At 38.0% G+C, this 20,803-nt stretch overlaps 3 protein-coding genes across 3 annotated transcripts in view; 1 reads left to right on the forward strand and 2 right to left on the reverse strand.

Annotated features, from left to right (window-relative positions):
• The window catches only part of LOC107599217 (extracellular matrix protein FRAS1-like), a 127,503-nt gene extending 122,000 nt beyond the window's left edge, over positions 1 to 5,503 (reverse strand). Inside the window, exons 1-2 of the mRNA XM_016290751.1 lie at positions 5,047 to 5,503; positions 3,920 to 3,951 (exon numbers count right to left, since the gene is read on the reverse strand). Coding sequence (XP_016146237.1) covers positions 3,920 to 3,951; positions 5,047 to 5,113 — 99 coding nt within the window. The 5' untranslated portion in view covers positions 5,114 to 5,503. The remainder of the gene's footprint in view (positions 1 to 3,919; positions 3,952 to 5,046) is intronic.
• Positions 5,504 to 8,533: 3,030 nt separating this feature from the next.
• On the reverse strand, positions 8,534 to 9,868 carry LOC107599195 (39S ribosomal protein L1, mitochondrial-like). The gene is made up of 6 exons (XM_016290716.1): positions 9,726 to 9,868; positions 9,554 to 9,625; positions 9,252 to 9,363; positions 9,070 to 9,167; positions 8,852 to 8,933; positions 8,534 to 8,668 (listed from the first exon to the last, which is right to left on the reverse strand). Exons 1-6 carry the CDS (start codon positions 9,822 to 9,824, stop codon positions 8,571 to 8,573), a joined length of 561 nt encoding a protein of 186 aa, XP_016146202.1. The 5' UTR covers positions 9,825 to 9,868; the 3' UTR covers positions 8,534 to 8,570.
• A 1,554-nt stretch (positions 9,869 to 11,422) lies between these two features.
• Positions 11,423 to 20,803, forward strand: LOC107599188 (CCR4-NOT transcription complex subunit 6-like). Its single transcript, XM_016290705.1, has 12 exons — positions 11,423 to 11,602; positions 13,511 to 13,632; positions 13,892 to 14,078; positions 14,378 to 14,463; positions 14,571 to 14,660; positions 14,747 to 14,815; positions 14,904 to 15,061; positions 15,431 to 15,585; positions 15,842 to 15,993; positions 19,463 to 19,690; positions 20,157 to 20,359; positions 20,527 to 20,803. The coding sequence occupies exons 2-12, from the start codon at positions 13,521 to 13,523 to the stop codon at positions 20,734 to 20,736; spliced, it is 1,650 nt and encodes a 549-aa protein (XP_016146191.1). The 5' UTR covers positions 11,423 to 11,602; positions 13,511 to 13,520; the 3' UTR covers positions 20,737 to 20,803.

Genomic DNA, 20,803 nt, shown 5'->3' on the forward strand with positions numbered 1-20,803 from the left:
TGGTGGGGGGGGGGGGGGGATCACACTACTAATACATCTTAATTGTAGTAACGTTGTACAGTTTCCATGACTGAATTTATTGGGAATAAAATCCCAAACCAATATACAGTTCCATGCAAAAGTTTGGGAACCCCTTGCAGAATCTGTGAAAATGTGAATAATTTTAACAAAATAAGGGAGATCATATAAAATGCATTTTATTTTTTATTTAGTACTGGCCTGAGTAAGATATTTTACATAAAGGATGTTTACATATAGTCCACAAAAAATAGCTGAAATTATTAAAATAACCCCCTTCAAAAGTTTGGGAACCCTTGGTTCTTAATACTGTGTGTGGTTACCTTGGTCTACGACTGTTTTATTTGTTTTGTGCTGGTTGTTCATGAGTCCCTTGTTTGTTCTGAACAGTTAAACTGAGCACTGTTCTTCAGAAAAATGTCCTGCATGACCTGCAAATTCTTCTGTTTGAACCCTTTCCAGCAGTGACTATGATTTTGAGATCCATCTTTTCACACTGAGGACAATTGAGGGACTAAAACACAGATCAAAACCTATTAAAAAAGGTTCAAACATTCACTGACGCTCCAGAAGGAAACACGATGCATTAAGAGAGAAAACATTTGAACAGGATGAAGATGTCTAAATTTTTCTTATTTTGTTGAAATATCACTTTTTTCTTCCCCATTTAGTATTGGCCTTCGGAAGCAACAGAAGATACTTGCATGTTTTCCGGAAGACAAATTTACCTTGATCTACAAATTCAAAAAGTTTTCACCCCCCGGCTCTTAATGCAGTAGTCAACTACCAAATTGTTCAGTGTGAAAATTACTTTTACTCCCACTAATTCCTCTCCAGATAAATTGTAGCTACATTGAAATTAGCTAAATATTTTCGTTTAAAGCCAATCAAACAAGCAAAATCTGCGCCATTTCTCTGTTTAGTCAGTTCTATTCTTGAGTTGCCCTACATTTCGATTGCTTAGAGGCGGACTACTTGCAATACAAGGAATTTGTGCCCCAGGGCACGAGTGATATGTTTAGATGTGGTGTTGTACTTTATTTCAGAGTGTGCTACTGAACGGAAAGGGTGTGCGCTTTTGCACTGGGTCTCATTAATCTTTATACTGTATTCATTGCAAGGACTCTTCACGGCAGAAACGCACAAAACTGCTGTTTTCTTCCAGTGCCTGCTAAAATGAAATTAGCACTCCTGAGATGTCCCCGCATCTGTCATATAATCTACTGTTTTAGTTCGCTTGCATTTAACACTCTCCGTTTTCAAAACGCTGAAGGCTGAAGTAGCAGAGTCATGAATGAATAATGACAGAAAAACTTCAGACCAACTGCCAAATAACTCAACAGGCTCTTCAAATTACATATTCATGTTCAACTTCATGTCACTGTTACAAACAACAACAAATGGTTAGTTTCTGGCAGCATGAAAAATTAGAAAAAATATACTATAAGTTTGGGCCCAGTAAAAATTATTATTTTTTTTTTATTAGACCTATCTTATGTTCATCAGGACTGCATTTATTTGATGATAAATTTTGTGAAACATTATTACAACATGAAATAACTATTTTAAGATGTCATTTATTTCTGAGATGGTAAAGCAGAATTTTCATTAGTCATTACTCCAGTGTTTAGTGTCTCAAGATTCTCCAGAAATCATCCTAATACACTGACTTGGTTCTCAAGAATAATTTCTTATTATTACCAAAGTTGGAAAAAAGTTGTACTAAAAGGGTTAGTCCACCCCAAAATGAAAATTCTGTCATTAAATACCCTCATGTCGTTCCAAACCCGTAAGACCTATGTTCATCTTCAGAACACAAATTAAGATATTTTTGGTTAAATCAGAGAGTTCTCTGACCCTCCCATAGACAGCAACGCAACTGTAATGTTCCCAGGTCCAGAAATGTAGTAAGGACATCTGTAAAACAGTCCATGTGACATCAGTGGCTCAACTTCAATTTTTCGACATTACGAGAATACTTTTTGTGCACAAAGAAAACAAAAATAACTTCTTTATTCAACAATTCTTCTCCCCTGAGTTACCGTCTTCCGCCATTTTGGAGAGTATCACAATGCATGCGAACGCTTTCCCCTAAATGTAAAAAATGCTGATTACGCTGATTACGTTCATGTGCACGCTTCCTCCCCCTAACGTATCAACGCTGATTATATTTTGGTGTACTCTCCAAAAGTTCCCAGTGGAAGAAGTAACTCAGGGGAGGAGGATTGTTGAATAAACTGTTATTTTTGTTTTCTTTGCGCACGAAAAGTATTCTTGAAGCTTCGCAAAATTGAAGTTGAGCCACTGATGTCACATGGACTGTTTTACCAATGTCCTTACTACATTTCTGGACCTGGGAACATTACAGTTGCGTTGCTGTCTATGGGAGGGTCAGAGAGCTCTCTGATTTGATCAAAAATATTTAAATTTGTGTTCTGAAGATGAACGAAGGTCTCGCGGGTTTGGAACGACATGAGGGTGAGTAATTAATGACAGAATTTTCATTTTGGGGTGAACACACTTTAATCTTGTGGAAACTGTGCTACTTTTTCTCAGGACTCTTTGACGAACAGAAAGTTCAAAGGAACAGCACTGATTTGTAACAGAAATGTTTTGTATCATTATAAATGTCTTTACAGTAACTTTGATCAATTTAAAGCAACCTTGCGGAATAAAGGTATTTCTTCCGTACCCCATACTTTTGAACGGTAGTGTACCTACACTATCATCAACCAAAGGGTTCAAAAGTTAACAAGAAAAACACTCAATTAGCTATCTGAAGAAAGCTGTACAAGTAGTACTATACAGAATTAAACATCTTATTAATATTTCTAATACACCAAGAAACCAAATAAATCGAAAAAGACTGTATACCCAGTTTTGACTGGGCTTAACCATTCACTTGTTATCTTAACTAGTGCTTTGATTTTGCTAACAACTTCTGAAAAGTGTTCGGAGTCATAATTGCTACTTAAATCCTCTCTTTTTCATATCAGGACTCTTTGGCTCCTTGTCCAGGTGTTTTGGCTGACTTTTCTTTTGAACTCCAAAGAGCCTCTTCCTGACTCCCTCCAGCATGTCTCCACCTGTCCATGACCGTCATCCCAAATCTCTCCCCCTTTCCCCACAAAGCCTCTTGAATCCCATGAGGAGCCATGTTATAGGGAATAATGCACACATACTATTCGCTTCCATTCCCAGTTCTCAGGGAGTGAAGGAAGGAATCCCGCTGCTGTGTTTACACTCCTTTTAATTACTGTCATTACACAATAGCAGAGACAGAGATGTGTCATTACTCTCCATTAAACCACGAAGAAAACCTGTTGTGCACCACAGTTCTATGTATGAACGTTGTGTTAAGCATTTCTGTTGGATATTTTCTCTGCAACGACACAAGAAATTGCTTCTGTACACATACAATCTCAATATTCCAGCAAAGATTAGACACATGTTAACATCCAAACCATTAGTTCTGCAAAAGGAACAACAAAAGGGCATTCTCATCATTCAAAACCACAAAACGCATGGGAATCTGAGAAGTGCCGTGCAATTTGCACTGAGCTGTAGAAGAAACACCTGAATATAAAGTTTCTTTCCATTTCTCAAGATATATAATCTAGACCATCTCCTCCTCATTCCCATTCACAAGGTCAGCACGTTCATTATTTATGAGGCACTTCTCCTCAAATACATCTGTAGTGACTGTGAGACCTATTATGACTGATACTTTATCAGGCGAATCCTTTCTATGCCAGTGCTGTGATAATGGGCCTCTAAATAATTAACAACACAATGTCTTGCATAGATGGGCCAGGATTACTGCTTAAAGCAACAGATCTCAACACAAGTACATTAATCAGATTAAAAAGAAGCGAAAATAAGAAGAGGAATGGATACGTACCGCAAACAATGAGCCTTGATGGACACATGCTCCTGTGGATGAAGAAAATGAGGTGAACAAGAGTGGAAAAGGATCGATACATCAGCTTTCACTTGCAGGCCAATTGACAAGTTCATGATTACTTGTAATCAAATATCACAGTCATGGCAATCATGTGTCCAACAATATCTTGGACGTTCATAAATGCCCTTGTTGTCGCCCAATGCGAAAGAACACAAAAGATTGTCACACGGTTCATTAATGAAATTGAACGGTTTACCTTCAAAGGCTGTAAAGATAAAGATGTCAGCATGTTATAATCTTGCTCAGTTTTATGGGTTTGACATGAATTTACAATGTTAACACAAATATAGATGGGAATAATCACCCTTAAATATTTTGATATATTAAATATCAAAGTTTTACTTCTCAAAGAATGCATGCTTCCCTAAGGAAATATACGTTTATCTTGAGAATCAATAGCCATAATGTTGACTGTCAAAGCACTTCTAAATAATAATCATTGGCGATTGAGTTATAGTGAATTTATGCAAATGTATCAAGTTGATGTGGGAAGATCAAGATAACGGATGCGGGCGCCGTTTCATTACCAGCATCACTCGGAGACATCGTAGTCATGCGGTTATTTAATATTATAAGACTCTCTATTGCGCACTGCCTTTTTCATTGCATATTTCCACGCGTACCTATGGGACAAACAGATTTATCTAGAATGGTAAATCTATTTTATTGCAACTAACAGTTAAAAGAAAAAAGCATGCGCGCTGATCTGCGAGTTTTATCTATATTAGGCAACATTTACCAATGAATAAAGAAAAATCACGATAACAGAAACACCAACCTTTTGCTCCGGGCAAGCTGGTGCTGTATCCAATACAGCATCACTCGGAGACATCGTAGTCATGCGGTTATTTAATATTATAAGACTCTCTATTGCGCAATGCCTTTTTCATTGCATATTTCCACGCGTACCTATGGGACAAACAGATTTATCTAGAATGGTAAATCTATTTTATTGCAACTAACAGTTAAAAGAAAAAAGCATGCGCGCTGATCTGCGAGTTTTATCTATATTAGGCAACATTTACCAATGAATAAAGAAAAATCACGATAACAGAAACACCAACCTTTTGCTCCGGGCAAGCTGGTGCTGTATCCAATTAAAACGGTTAGGAGGATCCAAACAGGACCCATATTCACTTTAGAAACTGTTAATCCAAAATGCTCAAAAATACAACGGCTTTAACTTGAATGAGAATGAGTGCGTATCATCGTTGCTCTGCTGTGGGCTCAAATCAATCACCAGCGCCTGAGCTTGAAGTCTTGCAGACGGTCTGTATCGTTACTGGGATGCATCCAGTCCGAGTAGATACAGTCCAGTGAGCTCTCCAGCGAAACTTCCTCACAGAGAGCGGTTCCCACATGAAAATCCTCCCTTTTAAAAGTACGGGGCCATTACTAAGACAACTTGAACGCGAGTAATTACAGGGGAACACGCACTAACAACCACTGAGCGTACGAGCCGCTCTTTAAAGCGAGTTATTGGAGACACGACCAGCTGCATTCACGAGTTGAGAAGCCCCCTCCTCCCCCTCCACCGCTGTGGGAACTAAACCTGTGGCCATCAAACTTTTGACGGGTGTTAGGTTTTGTGGCAGGCTGAGAGCGCTATGGACGAACGTTTTTGCTAATTTTTTTAAGGTTGAGTTTAAAATGCATTCCAAACTTGGTGGAATCATGCTAATTCTATTTCTACAACGTTGTGCGTGCATTAGAATAAATATTTTAAAAAAATATTTGTACTTAAAATTCCTAGGTCACGTGCAGCAGCGCAATCTGATCCTTGCTTGGTGCTCATTCAAGGACAAACACAGAAAAATCTTCAACATTTGTAGACTTAGGAAATACATTCAGCCCTTTTTTTTTAAAAACCTGAAAAAAAATATATTTGTACTTAAAATTCCTAGGTCACGTGCAGCAGCGCAATCTGATCCTTGCTTGGTGCTCATTCAAGGACAAACACAGAAAAATCTTCAACATTTGTAGACTTAGGAAATACATTCAGCCCTTTTTTTTTAAAAACCTGATATATATTCAAATGTCGTTTTAAAATCTCTCCACATATCTTATCACACAGCTGGTCTATAAAATCATGATTGCACTATACATAAGAGACCAATGCTTCTTGTAATTACACACTTATGGTTAAATGTTTACATACAAAACCTACCTTTGTTCATCTTCCCTTAACAAGGATATTTAGAATTTGAAATCGACAAAAAAAATGAAGGCAGAAAGTACTGCATTGCCTTGATTAGTTAGAAAAAGTGTTTCTACTGCCACCTGCTGTGATAGATTGGGGATGACAGGGCAAGAAAAAAAAATCATTTTTTACAAGTTGGGCCTAGAAAAAAAATCATTTTTTTCTAGGCCCAACTTGTATGAATAAAGCATAAACTGCTTTTGTTCTTCTAAGTTAGTTTGGACAAAAGCATCTGCATAATTGTAAATGTAATTAGTGCATATACAGAAGTCTGCAAATAGTTTTTGACATTCCATACCACCACAAATTGATCTCCACTATGATGCTCAACGTGGGTCGAAATCCTTTGCAACAGGGGACTTATTGACTACAATGGGCCATTAACCGTGTTGCCTCCATACCTAAAACATGCTACTGTAAACATTGGCTTCAGAATAAAAATCACACACTTAGACAATATCACATTTACCATTTTAATTACAGTCTATATGTTTTGTACAATGCAAATATATACAAAGCAAAAAATGTCACGCCTTTTCCTCTTCCTGTGGTAATAATTCTTCGATTTTAATGTGCAAACCCTCACTTGACCTGCTGCAGACAATTGCTCGCTCAATAAAAGAACCTGGAAGAAAAATCACAATACATTTTATTCATGTCAAAGAATAGAATACTTCCACCTAACAGCCAAAGGAATTCAGTCTAAGCATTTGCACAGAGAACAGAGAATGAAAGAATGTGATTATAATCAGAATTTGTGAGGTGGTTAGGATGATAATTAAAATTACTTAATACATAAATTACTTACCAAATTCTGCTGGTTTATGGCTTGCCACATCTTTTACAATGGCATGAATGTTTGCCAGAATATACTCATTCGGCATGTCCAGCTGTTTAAAAAAAACAAATTATGTTAACAAGGTGGGAGGGGGTGCAGATGTGAAAATAAGCAGATACCACCCTGTCCTCTCTTACTTTATTACTAATAGACATGTCTGTCACACAAAGCAGTTCAATGTGACTTACTGTGGCAGGCTGAGAGCGCTATGGACGAACGTTTTTGCTAATTTTTTTAAGGTTGAGTTTAAAATGCATTCCAAACTTGGTGGAATCATGCTAATTCTATTTCTACAACGTTGTGCGTGCATTAGAATAAATATTTTAAAAAAATATTTGTACTTAAAATTCCTAGGTCACGTGCAGCAGCGCAATCTGATCCTTGCTTGGTGCTCATTCAAGGACAAACACAGAAAAATCTTCAACATTTGTAGACTTAGGAAATACATTCAGCCCTTTTTTTTTTTAACCTGATATATATTCAAATGTCGTTTTAAAATCTCTCCACATATCTTATCACACAGCTGGTCTATAAAATCATGATTGCACTATACATAAGAGACCAATGCTTCTTGTAATTACACACTTATGGTTAAATGTTTACATACAAAACCTACCTTTGTTCATCTTCCCTTAACAAGGATATTTAGAATTTGAAATCGACAAAAAAAATGAAGGCAGAAAGTACTGCATTGCCTTGATTAGTTAGAAAAAGTGTGTTTCTACTGCCACCTGCTGTGATAGATTGGGGATGACAGGGCAAGAAAAAAAACCATTTTTTACAAGTTGGGCCTAGAAAAAAAATCATTTTTTTCTAGGCCCAACTTGTATGAATAAAGCATAAACTGCTTTTGTTCTTCTAAGTTAGTTTGGACAAAAGCATCTGCATAATTGTAAATGTAATTAGTGCATATACAGAAGTCTGCAAATAGTTTTTGACATTCCATACCACCACAAATTGATCTCCACTATGATGCTCAACGTGGGTCGAAATCCTTTGCAACAGGGGACTTATTGACTACAATGGGCCATTAACCGTGTTGCCTCCATACCTAAAACATGCTACTGTAAACATTGGCTTCAGAATAAAAATTCTACTGCCACCTGCTGTGATAGATTGGGGATGACAGGGCAAGAAAAAAAAATCATTTTTTACAAGTTGGGCCTAGAAAAAAAATCATTTTTTTCTAGGCCCAACTTGTATGAATAAAGCATAAACTGCTTTTGTTCTTCTAAGTTAGTTTGGACAAAAGCATCTGCATAATTGTAAATGTAATTAGTGCATATACAGAAGTCTGCAAATAGTTTTTGACATTCCATACCACCACAAATTGATCTCCACTATGATGCTCAACGTGGGTCGAAATCCTTTGCAACAGGGGACTTATTGACTACAATGGGCCATTAACCGTGTTGCCTCCATACCTAAAACATGCTACTGTAAACATTGGCTTCAGAATAAAAATCACACACTTAGACAATATCACATTTACCATTTTAATTACAGTCTATATGTTTTGTACAATGCAAATATATACAAAGCAAAAAATGTCACGCCTTTTCCTCTTCCTGTGGTAATAATTCTTCGATTTTAATGTGCAAACCCTCACTTGACCTGCTGCAGACAATTGCTCGCTCAATAAAAGAACCTGGAAGAAAAATCACAATACATTTTATTCATGTCAAAGAATAGAATACTTCCACCTAACAGCCAAAGGAATTCAGTCTAAGCATTTGCACAGAGAACAGAGAATGAAAGAATGTGATTATAATCAGAATTTGTGAGGTGGTTAGGATGATAATTAAAATTACTTAATACATAAATTACTTACCAAATTCTGCTGGTTTATGGCTTGCCACATCTTTTACAATGGCATGAATGTTTGCCAGAATATACTCATTCGGCATGTCCAGCTGTTTAAAAAAAACAAATTATGTTAACAAGGTGGGAGGGGGTGCAGATGTGAAAATAAGCAGATACCACCCTGTCCTCTCTTACTTTATTACTAATAGACATGTCTGTCACACAAAGCAGTTCAATGTGACTTACTGTTGCAACTTGTGTGTTAACATAGATGTCCTCAACCATGTATTCATGACCACTCTTGAATAATGCAAGCATTTTGGGAATATTCATTCCAACTGATCCTGATGCAAGAATCACAGAGCCATTTAACCTCGGGTTAGTTGTACATTAATAAATCATGCCTGATACATGTGAAACTCACTGACCTCTCTTGCTCTTGGGAAACTTCTTCCTCAGCTTGTTCTTCAAAGGGAGCAGCTTTTGTACCATGTCTGGCTCAGCCAAGTAAAAATCTGCTGTGATCTCATCCGCTAAAATCTGTAATCAACAATGATTAAAAGGCACACAAAGTAAATGGGTAATTGCAAAATCAAGCCAAAACACAGATTGAATTCAGTGTAAGTGGGTACTTTTTGAATGCAATTAAAATAAACATTCATTTTTTACACAGGCAAACCTTTAAACAGTATATGTAGGAATTGCATGTCTAGGTTCTCATGAGCTTTACCTTCTCAACCAGTTCTGCTCCACCTGCAACTGCTGCTCCATTCTCCATCGCTATCCTGGCTTGATCTGGATTCTGTAAAGCCGTAACTCTACATTACTGCATGCAAACTGTGCAGAATTCTTAAATGGACCTGTAATGTTTAACATAATGGACCACAGAGTGATTATCCCACCTCAGTGAAAAACACTATTTTGTTGATATCCGACTTGAAGGAATGTGGTAAATGAATTGTGCTAACAAACGGATCCACTTTTTTCTGAAACAAAAACATTGGAAAGTCATTAAGGTTTAAAGTTCTGTTGTTGCAGTTATAATGTGGAGTGCTGAAAAGTTTTCTTTAGCACTGTAACAACACTAGGGGGAATATTTACTCAACCGGCAAGAGTATTTTTCATCCAGTTAACTCAAAATAACACTCTTTGTAGTTTATTTAATAATATAATCAATTCAAAGTGTTCCATCACAAGAATAGACAGACTTTTGCATTAGTCGCACATTAAATGTTTTTAACACCACAATTCAGCAAGCATTTCAGCAACTGTTCGGATGTACTGATAAATGTTTGAGCTTTTTTAAAAGGTTCAAGAATCATCAAGATATGGTGTAGAACATGATGCATTTAAGTTTTTTGAAACATGAACAGCTCTACAAGAACAGAAGAGCTTTTGTGGATTCCTGGGACATATCTGCAGCAAACTAGCAAAACAATTTGCAGATTTAGAATACAAACTCTAGTTCAAATTAATACATTGCCGTTCAAATGTTTGGGGACAGTAAGAATTTGTCTTTTTTATTAAGTTTTTTGAAACATGAACAGCTCTACAAGAACAGAAGAGCTTTTGTGGATTCCTGGGACATATCTGCAGCAAACTAGCAAAACAATTTGCAGATTTAGAATACAAACTCTAGTTCAAATTAATACATTGCCGTTCAAATGTTTGGGGACAGTAAGAATTTGTCTTTTTTTTTATTTTTCAAAAGTGACAGTGAAAACTTTAACATTACTTCTAGGGCTGTCAAAATGGCTGAAAAACTAGATTTGAATTTTGTACTTTAATGTTATCAAAATTCAAATTACATTAGAATTTAAAATGCATAATTTCAGTTAGGGTGAATAAAAGCTTTTGGCTTCTCTTCTGAGGCCACAAGAAGGCGCATCGAGCAAAATATTACTAATGCACTTAAAGAGCACAATGTTCTCCACTTCAAGTAAGCCGTTAAAATGTCAAGAATCGTTCTTTGAGTCGGAGTTTTAATGAATTGATTGAACCGGTTCGCAAACCGTTCCGAACTGTTCGTTCACGAAACGAACTGAATCGGTTCTCGATTCACCTACTTAATGAATCATTGAACCTGGAACCAACTAAGCAGTCAGATTCCCATTCGAAGCGATCCTAAGTGATCTAATATTAAGAGCATATGGGGTGAACCAAGGATTTGTGAAAATTGAGTTACTTTAATTAACAAAAATGTTGAAAATTAGTAGAAAATATGCATATTCTACTTGATAATGACGTCAACACATATGAAACAAATTACAGCGTTTTTTTTGTGTGCAAAACTCGTTAGCAAAAAGATGTGCATTTAGTATTGTTTAATGAAAATGTACATTTAAGTTCCAAATGTTTTTATGTTTTTTGTAAGCTGATCATGGCTGCAGCTAACTGAACTTAAATACACACAATTACAAACACCCTTATTAATAGAACATAAATAAACAGCAATACGTGCCAACTGCCCACGTTTTTAATAAGACTTTATAAAATGTGCGACGTCAGGGGCCATGTGACGCAACTGCGTAATGGCGTAAAATAATAGCCAAATCTGTTGTTTGAATCGCTTTTTAAAAACTGCCTGTTCAAAAGAACCGATTCGCGGAAACGACTCGGACTTCTTATCGTTGGTTGTGAGGGGACTGTAGACTGGAGCGGAAGCTCAGAGTGTTGTCCTTCCTTCTGCCCGACTCTCAGGATGAGGATCGGTCGCAGTTTGTCTGTATGTCTCTGATCATATCACACCAGCAGCTCCTCTCCCACCTCCCGAATGCAGGTAAGAACCTAAGTACTGCATTCCGGCGTGGTGCCTTTGCGTTCTTTATGTCTTTGGGTGTCAAACACGCCCGCCGTCTCCAGCCCTACCTCCAGAAGATCGGCTAAGGAGACGGTGTGTGCCGTAACTTAATAAACACGAGAGAACCGTGTTTCAACCCATTACACAACACATAGTTTCTCCTGATTAATAGATGACCGTATTTGGTGATAACGAGGAACGTCTGACCTGGTGGCACGGCCAGATCTGCTCCTGCTTTTCATGTTGTGCTCACCAACCAAACTTAATCTATGTAAATCGCAACTTTGTGCATTCACTGACAAAGCAAGAATAGCTAATAATAATAGCCTTACAGAACACAAACCTCGTTATTGGAGTAGTTGACAACTGCACTAGGTCGTTGACACGCTTTTAACTGTAACGCGAAACACCGCGGTGTTTTTAACAACAAGTCCAAGTTGGGTTCAGCTCGGAACATTCTGTGTTTGTTTTATTCTTAGAAGTTACTTAGTAACCTCAAAGAGCGGGTTACGTAACGCCTCGGCTGTCATTATCGTGGACCTGCGTGCATTTGCTTATGAGCCGTGGTGTTCAGTCAAATAACTTTTATTGTCACATGACATGACCATATACACAGGGGTTTATTGACAGATAAAGACCACAAAATTCACAATACACACATTAGACTCAATGTACACATAATGTATACTTAATATACAATATATAGAATTATATATACAACATGAAGAATCCAACACCTATACATAAATAAACACAAATAAAACCTACTGACAGCAGAAATTTGACCCTGGACCACAAAACCAATCGTAAGGGTTTTGAAATTAAGACTTAGAATAAGAATAAATAAGCTTTCAATTGATGTAAGGTTTGTTAGGATAGGACAATATTTGGCCGAGATACAACTATTTGAAAATCTGCAACAAAAAAAAATCAAAATATTGAGAAAATCGTATTTAAAGTTGTCTAAATGAAGTTCTTAGCAATGCACTAATAAAAAATTAAATGTTGATATATTTACGGTAGGAAATGTACTGAATATCTTCATGGAACATGATCTTTACTTAATATCCTAATGATTTTTGGCATAAAAGAAAAATCGATCATTTTGACCCATATAATGTATTGTTGACTATTGCTACAAATATACCCGTGCTACCGACTGGTTTTGTCAACATGAAGAATCCAACACCTATACATAAATAAACACAAATAAAACCTACTGACAGCAGAAATTTGACCCTGGACCACAAAACCAATCGTGATTTCCAAAATTGAAGATAGTAATGGCTGCTGAAAATGTAGCTTTGCTTTCACGGGGATGAATTACATTTGAAAATATATTTAAATAGACAACATACAATTAACATTGTAATAATACTTATAAATGTGTTGTTATTTAACTATTTTTGATTAAATAAATGTAGCCTTGTTGAGCATAAGAGACTTCTTACCAATCCCAAACTTTGGAACTGAAGTGTAGATGATATGTTGATATTTTACAGCTTCACATGGTACCTATGCATTAATTTTCTTTAGTTTTATTTTAAATTAAACTTAAGCAATCCTTACTGATGTCAGAAAAAAAGTTTTTACTTTGCACAAGTTGAAGTGCAGTTGTTGGTTTGTTGTCTGATTTACTGTGCATCATGTTTACATAATGTCAGTTTGTCTAAGGGCGATCTGGCTTGATCTGAGGCCTTATGAGTCACTCTCACAGCATTCCTAAACTGACCACTACAATTACAATTACAATGCCAGCTGACTCATAGATCAGGCTTTCAACTTTCTCTCAGTTTATGATGATTTCTTACAAATATTTTGAGAAAATCAGTGACATATTGTAAGAGAAATGGTGACTAATTATTTGTTTTCTTTATGTATTTTCAGATTAACAGGCATGCCAAAGGAAAAATATGATCCTCCAGACCCACGCAGATTATATACCATCATGTCAGCCGAGGAAGTGGCCAGTGGGAAGAAGTCACACTGGACCGAGTTGGAGATTTCTGGTTAGTTATTATTCCTCAATTCTTTGGCCTCATACCTCAATTCATAATTCATCAACTTATTTTTATGAATATGCTACTGAGGGTACAGTACACTGACATGAGAGAAATAAATTAATAAATCAGTGAACATGAAAGCCTACTTATATTAAACTACTCAAAAAAGCTGTTTTTATCCATAAGTGATGTACATATCAGTATGCGTGTTCTTTGGGAAATTTGTAGAAAAATGTTTACTCTGTCTTGTGATTTCTTGGTACAGGGCGGGTCAGAAGTCTAAGCAGCTCACTATGGACGCTGACCCATCTGACTGCTCTCCACATCAACAACAACAACCTGAGCCGGATTCCTCCAGAAATCGCAAAGCTACCCCATCTCGTCTACCTAAACCTGTCCTCCAACAAACTGCGCAGCCTGCCAGCAGAACTCGGCAACATGGTGACTCTCAGGTATGTAACAAATCGGTCAGATTCCCATCAGAATGACGATAAGTAAAACAGTTCTATTGGCCTTTCAGCATTATTACAGATTCTTAAGGTCAAGTGCCATTATTATTCTTCCTCTTACAGCAAAACATTAATAGACCAAAAATTTAAAATAGACAAAATATATAAATAAATATATATTCAACTGGACTTATCAATAGTTGAGGTCTTTTTGTTCACTTTGAGTGATTTTAACACTATTGTTATACTAAACAGTCACCTTTTGTCACATTTGTTTCTTTCTTTGTGTTTTTTTTTTTTAGGGAATTGCTTTTGAACAACAATTGTTTACGAGTTTTGCCTTATGAACTTGGTCGGCTGTTCCAGTTGCAAACCCTTGGACTCAAAGGTAAAGCTTTTTTTTTTTTCTTTTTTTTAATCATATGTTGTTTTATATTATGCAGAACAAGCATGCAATATTTCTTATTAGGCCTGAGAACAAGATTTCTTTCCCAGGTAATCCATTGTCCCAAGATATACTCAACCTGTATCAGGAGCCGGATGGAACAAGGAAATTATTGAATTACATGCTTGACAATCTTGCAGGTAATAATGGACACAGGTACATAGCTTATTAATACTATACAGTTATTCACTAAGTTATTCATTTAATTTTCCCCTCCCAATATTAGTCCACCCAGAACAACTCCCCCAACGACCTTGGATCACTTTGAGGGAGCGAGACCAAATGATGCCCACAGGTACCTACTGCTAGAATCTTGTCACTGGCTTTTAAAAATCATGATTTAGCAAGGAGCAAAGCTAATATAAAATGTTTGTGTCCTCAAGCTGTGTTCACAGTAATGTGCTACAACGTACTGTGCGACAAGTATGCAACAAGACAGTTGTACGGCTACTGTCCCTCATGGGCCCTTAACTGGGAGTACAGGAAGAAGGGCATCATGGAGGAGATCACTAACTGTGATGCTGACATCATCAGCCTGCAGGTATGAAGCTCCCATTTCAAAATTAAAAAGGAAATCTCAGTTACAATTAGAAATGTGTACACTACCATTTAAAAGTTTGGGATTGATCAAATGTTTTAAAGTAGTCTCTTATTCTCACCAAGGCTGCTTTTATTTGATAAAAAAATACAGGAAACATAACAATATTGAAAATATTATTACAGTTTACCTTTCAGATATGTTACCTCTCATGCCTGTAACTTCTAATATGATAAATGCATATATAGTTATATCTTTACATAAAAAAATGAAGCTAAATTATTATCATGTGTAAACAATACATTTCACGTGACGTGGGGTCTTAATATCAGCAGTGTTTTATACTTTGCTCTAATGCTCATTCATGTGCAGGAGGTGGAAACAGAGCAGTACTACACTTTCTTTCTGGAAACACTGAAAGAGCGTGGATATGATGGCTTTTTCTGTCCAAAATCTCGTGCCAAACTCATGTCAGAACAGGAGCGGAAACATGTGGATGGCTGTGCTGTGTTCTTCAAGACCGAGAAGTGAGAAATTCCTTCTGTCTTCTTAAAAGGTTTAAAGGGGTTATGAACTGAGAAATCAAAATTCCCTTGATATTTTTTTGTTATATAAGAGGTCACTGTGCTATAAAAACATTCTGTACGTTTCAGAACTCACAGGTTCTTTGAGAGAACACTCTATTTTGTAATAGTGTGGCTAAACACCGCCTCCTCAGAAGTAGATACATTTTTTAAAGTGAAATGATATTAAGCTCATCTATTGCACTTTTTTACTTTCTAGATTTGCTCTGGTGCAGAAACACACAGTGGAGTTCAATCAGGTTGCCATGGCAAACTCAGAGGGCTCGGAGGTTATGCTAAACAGAGTCATGACCAAAGATAACATCGGAGTAGCTGTCCTGTTGGAAGTGAAGAAAGACTTGTTCGCTAGTGGTAAGGACCTTGAGTGATGAATGTTAACATTGAAATAGCTCAATTTAGGTTTCCTGTTCTTCCCGGACACAAAGCTGTTTAGCTTTGTCCTGTAGATGGCAGTAAATCACTACGATAGAAATGTTTACATGAGAGGACCATAAGAAAGTGAAAATGAAAGTGACCTGACATGTTGCCAAGTGAGGTTTGGTGTCCCACACTCGGAATTTGTGCTCTGCGTTTAACCCATCCAAGTACACACACACCGTGAACACACACCCGGAGCAGTGAGCAGCCAATGCTGCGGCGCCCAGGGGGCAGTTGGGGGCTTGGTGCCTTGCTCAAGGGTCTCACCTCAGTCATGGTATTGAAGGTGGAGAATAACTACTGTCTCTGGAAATTAATTAAAGTTCATGAATAGATTATATGTCAGTAGAATTAATTTTGACCCTAAAAATGATTCAACATATAGTATATTAGTATTTATTGATGAAGTTGTATTTTTTACGTTTTGCTGTGTGTGGCAGGTTAGGAAATTGGTGGATATTGACCACTTTGAAAATAACCTCAGTAGCACTCTCTGAATGCTTTACAACAGGGGTCCCCAAACTACGGCCCACCCCCACATTTGGACCGGCCCTCTGAACAATGCCAGAGACATATTTAGAAAATTTAATTTTAAATATACGGTTTCACTTATGTCATGTCTATATTTGATAATAAATATTGTCTTTCAGACAAAAATGTCCCTTAGTTATTAACGTAGCCTAATTATTTGTTAAATTCACCTACCAACAGAATGGTACGTTCAACATAACGTACCATCGCGATTGAACAGGTGACGTGCGAACCAGTGAAAAAATTCAAAGAGATGACAAAATGGTCAAGCGGTTGGGAAAGAGAAAGGATGATTCAGAATGCAGGGTATTTAACCAAAAGTGGACTAGCGATTATTTTTTTGTTCAGTGCAAAGAAGTGGCTGTTTGTCTCATCTGTAAAGAAACAGTGTCTGTGTTCAAACAATACAATCTGCGCGACACTATGGAACCCACCACAGAGAAAAGTATGCTAGCTTGCAAGGCCAAATGAGAGCAGACAAAGTGTCGAAGCTAAAGAGTGTACTATCAGCTCAGCAGAATACATTTGTATGCCAAACCCAGCTGAAGCAGTCATCCGTTCGAGCTAACTTTCAGGTAGCTAAACTGATTGCAACCAGAGGTAGGCCATTCAGTGACGGCGAGTTCGTCAAGAAATGTATGAATGCTGTTGCGGAGGAGGTGTGCCCTGATAAGAAAGATGTCTTAAATGCGGTGAGTCTGTCCGCAAGTACAGTCACCAGATGAATTGAAGAAATGGGGGAAAATTTATATGCCCAGCTGCAGGAGAAAGTGAAAGAATTTGATTTTTTTGCATTAGCACTGGATAAGAGCAATGACGTACAGGACACAGCACAGCTGCTAATTTTTCTTCGCGGAGTTAGCTCAAACTTTGAAGTGTCAGAGGAGCTAGCAGCCCTACAAAGTCTAAAAGGCACTACGACGGGGGAGGATATTTTTGGTAAAGTGTGCCAAACGATGGGAGAGCTGGGTCTAGACCGGTCTAAGCTGGCCTGCATCACTACTGACGGGGCTCCTAGTATGGTTGGCGCGTCGAGGGGGCTTATAGGACGCATGAATAAAGAAATGGAGGAAAGAGGTCTAACCCCACCGTTACAAGTCCACTGCCTGATTCACCAGCAAGCACTCTGCTGCAAAGTTCTGAAGTGGGAATCAGTCATGAAGGTGGTGGTGTCGTGCATAAACTTCATCAGAGCAAACGGACTTAAACACCGGCAGTTCCAAGCCTTTCTCGTCGAGCTAGAGTCTGCTCACGGAGATGTGCTTTACCACACTGAAGTCCGATGGTTAAGCCGGGGCAGAGTTTTGAGGCGTTTTTATGAGCTGCTACCCGAAATCAACGCCTTTCTTCTGACAAAGGGCAAAACTGTCCCAGAACTGATCGACGCAGAATGGAAATGGGACCTCGCCTTTTTAACAGATGTGACAGAAATGTTGAATGGCCTCAACTTGCAGCTCCAAGGCAAGGGGAAACTAATATGTGACATGTATTCCCACATAAAAGCATTTGAGGTGAAACTAGAACTGCTTGTGGGACAAGTGCAAAAGCAAGACTTCTTGCTCCCCGTTACCCAAAGTCTCTCAGCTGAGAAACCAGTGGCTCCATTCCCAGCTGAAAAGTCTGTGGAAGCCACGCCTTTGAAATCTGCCTTTTCCAGAACCCCTTTGCAGCCGACATTGATGTAATAATTTTTATTAGCTCTAAAAAGGGAAATATTTATGACGAATTATAACTGGTTATGATTCATAATAAATATTTAGATTATATCTTCGAATTAACTGTAGCAGAATCAATATTACAATTATTTGATCTGTCCGTCCACCGATTGTAATTTATATGCAAATGTCAAAAGGCTAAAAGGGTCTCTTAAGCCATAAACACTGCAAAGATCATGCATGATTCTACGCAGACGCTACATTGATGAAGCCCTGCCGCCTTATCAGTTTGAGTTGACTGAGTTACAGAACTGTGATGTTCTGAAAGACGCATTTAAGCCCAAGTCTCATTGAATTCTATGCTGCCCTCCCTAACGAGACATACCCAAACATCAAAAGGCATGCAATGAAGATGTCCACACTTTTTGGCAGCACGTATATTTGTGAGCAAACCTTTTCATGCATGAAACTGATGAAAACTCCAATGAGATCAAGACTCACTGATGAACATTTGCATCAGTCTTTGAGACTGGCTGTGACAGGAATGGAACCTGACATTGGACTTCTCACTAGCCAGAAGCAAGCCCACAGTTCACACTAATTAATATGCATAAGTAAATGTTTTGATTTTGAATAGCACTGAATATGAAAAAATGTCATTACGATCGTAATAACAATGCTCTTTTAATAGGCTATATGTCTCTTGAAAAGTAATCATTTGTCTGTACGGTGCATCACAAAATAAACTATTCTAGCATTAGGAGGCATAATAAATACATTTAAAATCATAATAAAATCTCCACAATAATACTAGTAGTCACTCCGGCCCATGTAATTGTCTGTTACAAACCGACCCGGCCCCCCATTAAAGAAAGGGGAAATTATGTGGCCCTTGCAGAAATAAGTTGCAGATGCAGCTGTAAGTAAATGAAATCAAATAAAAAAAATTGTAAGCCAAGTTAGTTATAAGCAATGTGGTGCTCTGATAAATAAAATGAATGGCTTCTATGGTTGAATTCAGTGCTAGGTTGGATTTCAGTGATATCATACTTTCTATTTCCTTCATGATGCCTCAAAACAGCTGAATACAGCATACACACTTTTTGATGAGTTTTGCTTTATTTCTTCTTTCTCAGCATATTCTTCTTTTTTTCCCCCTCGAATCAATCTTCAATATTGTTACAGCTCCCATTCATTTTACTGGTGTTATAATGCAGGTCTAAAGCAGCCTTCAGAGAAACAGCTCCTGCTGGTAGCTAACGCCCACATGCACTGGGATCCGGAGTACTCGGATGTGAAGCTCATCCAGACTATGATGTTCCTGTCTGAGCTAAAGAGCATCGCTGAGAGGGCATCGGGATCCATCAACTCTGCATCACCCACGTCAGACATCAGCTCCATCCCTATCGTCCTGTGCGCTGACCTCAACTCGCTTCCAGACTCTGGTGAGCAATGTTTGGAACTGCTTATTAAGAATAAATAGTTAGAGGGAATGGGGAACTCACTTGGGCAATCTTTATTGTGAAAGTTCCAACTAAAATGAGTTCAAGAGCTCCAAGCAAGAAAGCAAGCCATAATATAGCGCCCATGAAGTGGATGGCATGCAGTTCGCCTTTCCGTTCCTTATATAGGATAAGCGACTATGTCCACCTGCTGCAATATTAAAGTAATGGTTCATCCAAAAATGAAAATTCTGTCATCATTGACATTTACTAATCCTCGTGTTGTTTCAAATCTGTATGACTTTCTGTGGAACACAAAAGAAGATATTTTAAAGAATGCAGGACTTCCATTGTGTGGACAAAAAAACCCACTGAGACATTTCTCAAAATATCTTCTTTTATGTTTGCCTCAGATTCGGCATGAAGCTCTTGTCTTAGCATTACTTGGTTTCCTGGCCTTTCTTCACAGGTGTGGTGGAGTATCTGAGTAATGGTGGAGTTGCAGAAAATCACAAAGACTTTAAGGAACTGCGTTACAGCGATTGTCTAACCAACTTCAGTTGCAACAGCAAAAATGGAAAGCCCGATGGCAGTATCACGCACAGTTTCCAGCTGAAGAGTGCCTATGAGGGGAATCTCATGCCCTACACCAACTACACTTATGACTTCAAGGTCAGGAGATATTTAGGTTTCACAAATTGAGTGAACCACGACATGCTTCGTTATTGTATTGCCCAGAAACCAGTGCAATATAAGGCTGCTGCTGGCTCCTGAATTTAGATTATTGTCACAGATTTTTGTTTACCCTCTTTTAAAACATGCTTTCTCCTTTTTTGTAGGGTGTGATTGACTACATTTTCTTCTCTAAGACACACATGCGTGTTCTGGGTGTTCTGGGTCCACTGGAGACTCAGTGGCTGAAGGACAACAGCATAACGGGCTGCCCCCACCCACACATCCCTTCCGATCACTTTTCCCTCCTGGCTCAGCTGGAGTACCACCCGCCCTTACCCCCCCTCAACGGGCTGCATCTGCCTGTCCACAGGTAGTGCAGCCCCCCTTCCCCTACTCCTCTAAATCCCCAAACCATGGATGAACCCCTATGATGAGCCCCTA

Source organism: Sinocyclocheilus grahami, unplaced genomic scaffold (assembly GCF_001515645.1).
Source record: "Sinocyclocheilus grahami isolate Dianchi unplaced genomic scaffold, SAMN03320097.WGS_v1.1 scaffold262.1, whole genome shotgun sequence".
NCBI classification, from domain to species: domain Eukaryota; kingdom Metazoa; phylum Chordata; class Actinopteri; order Cypriniformes; family Cyprinidae; genus Sinocyclocheilus; species Sinocyclocheilus grahami.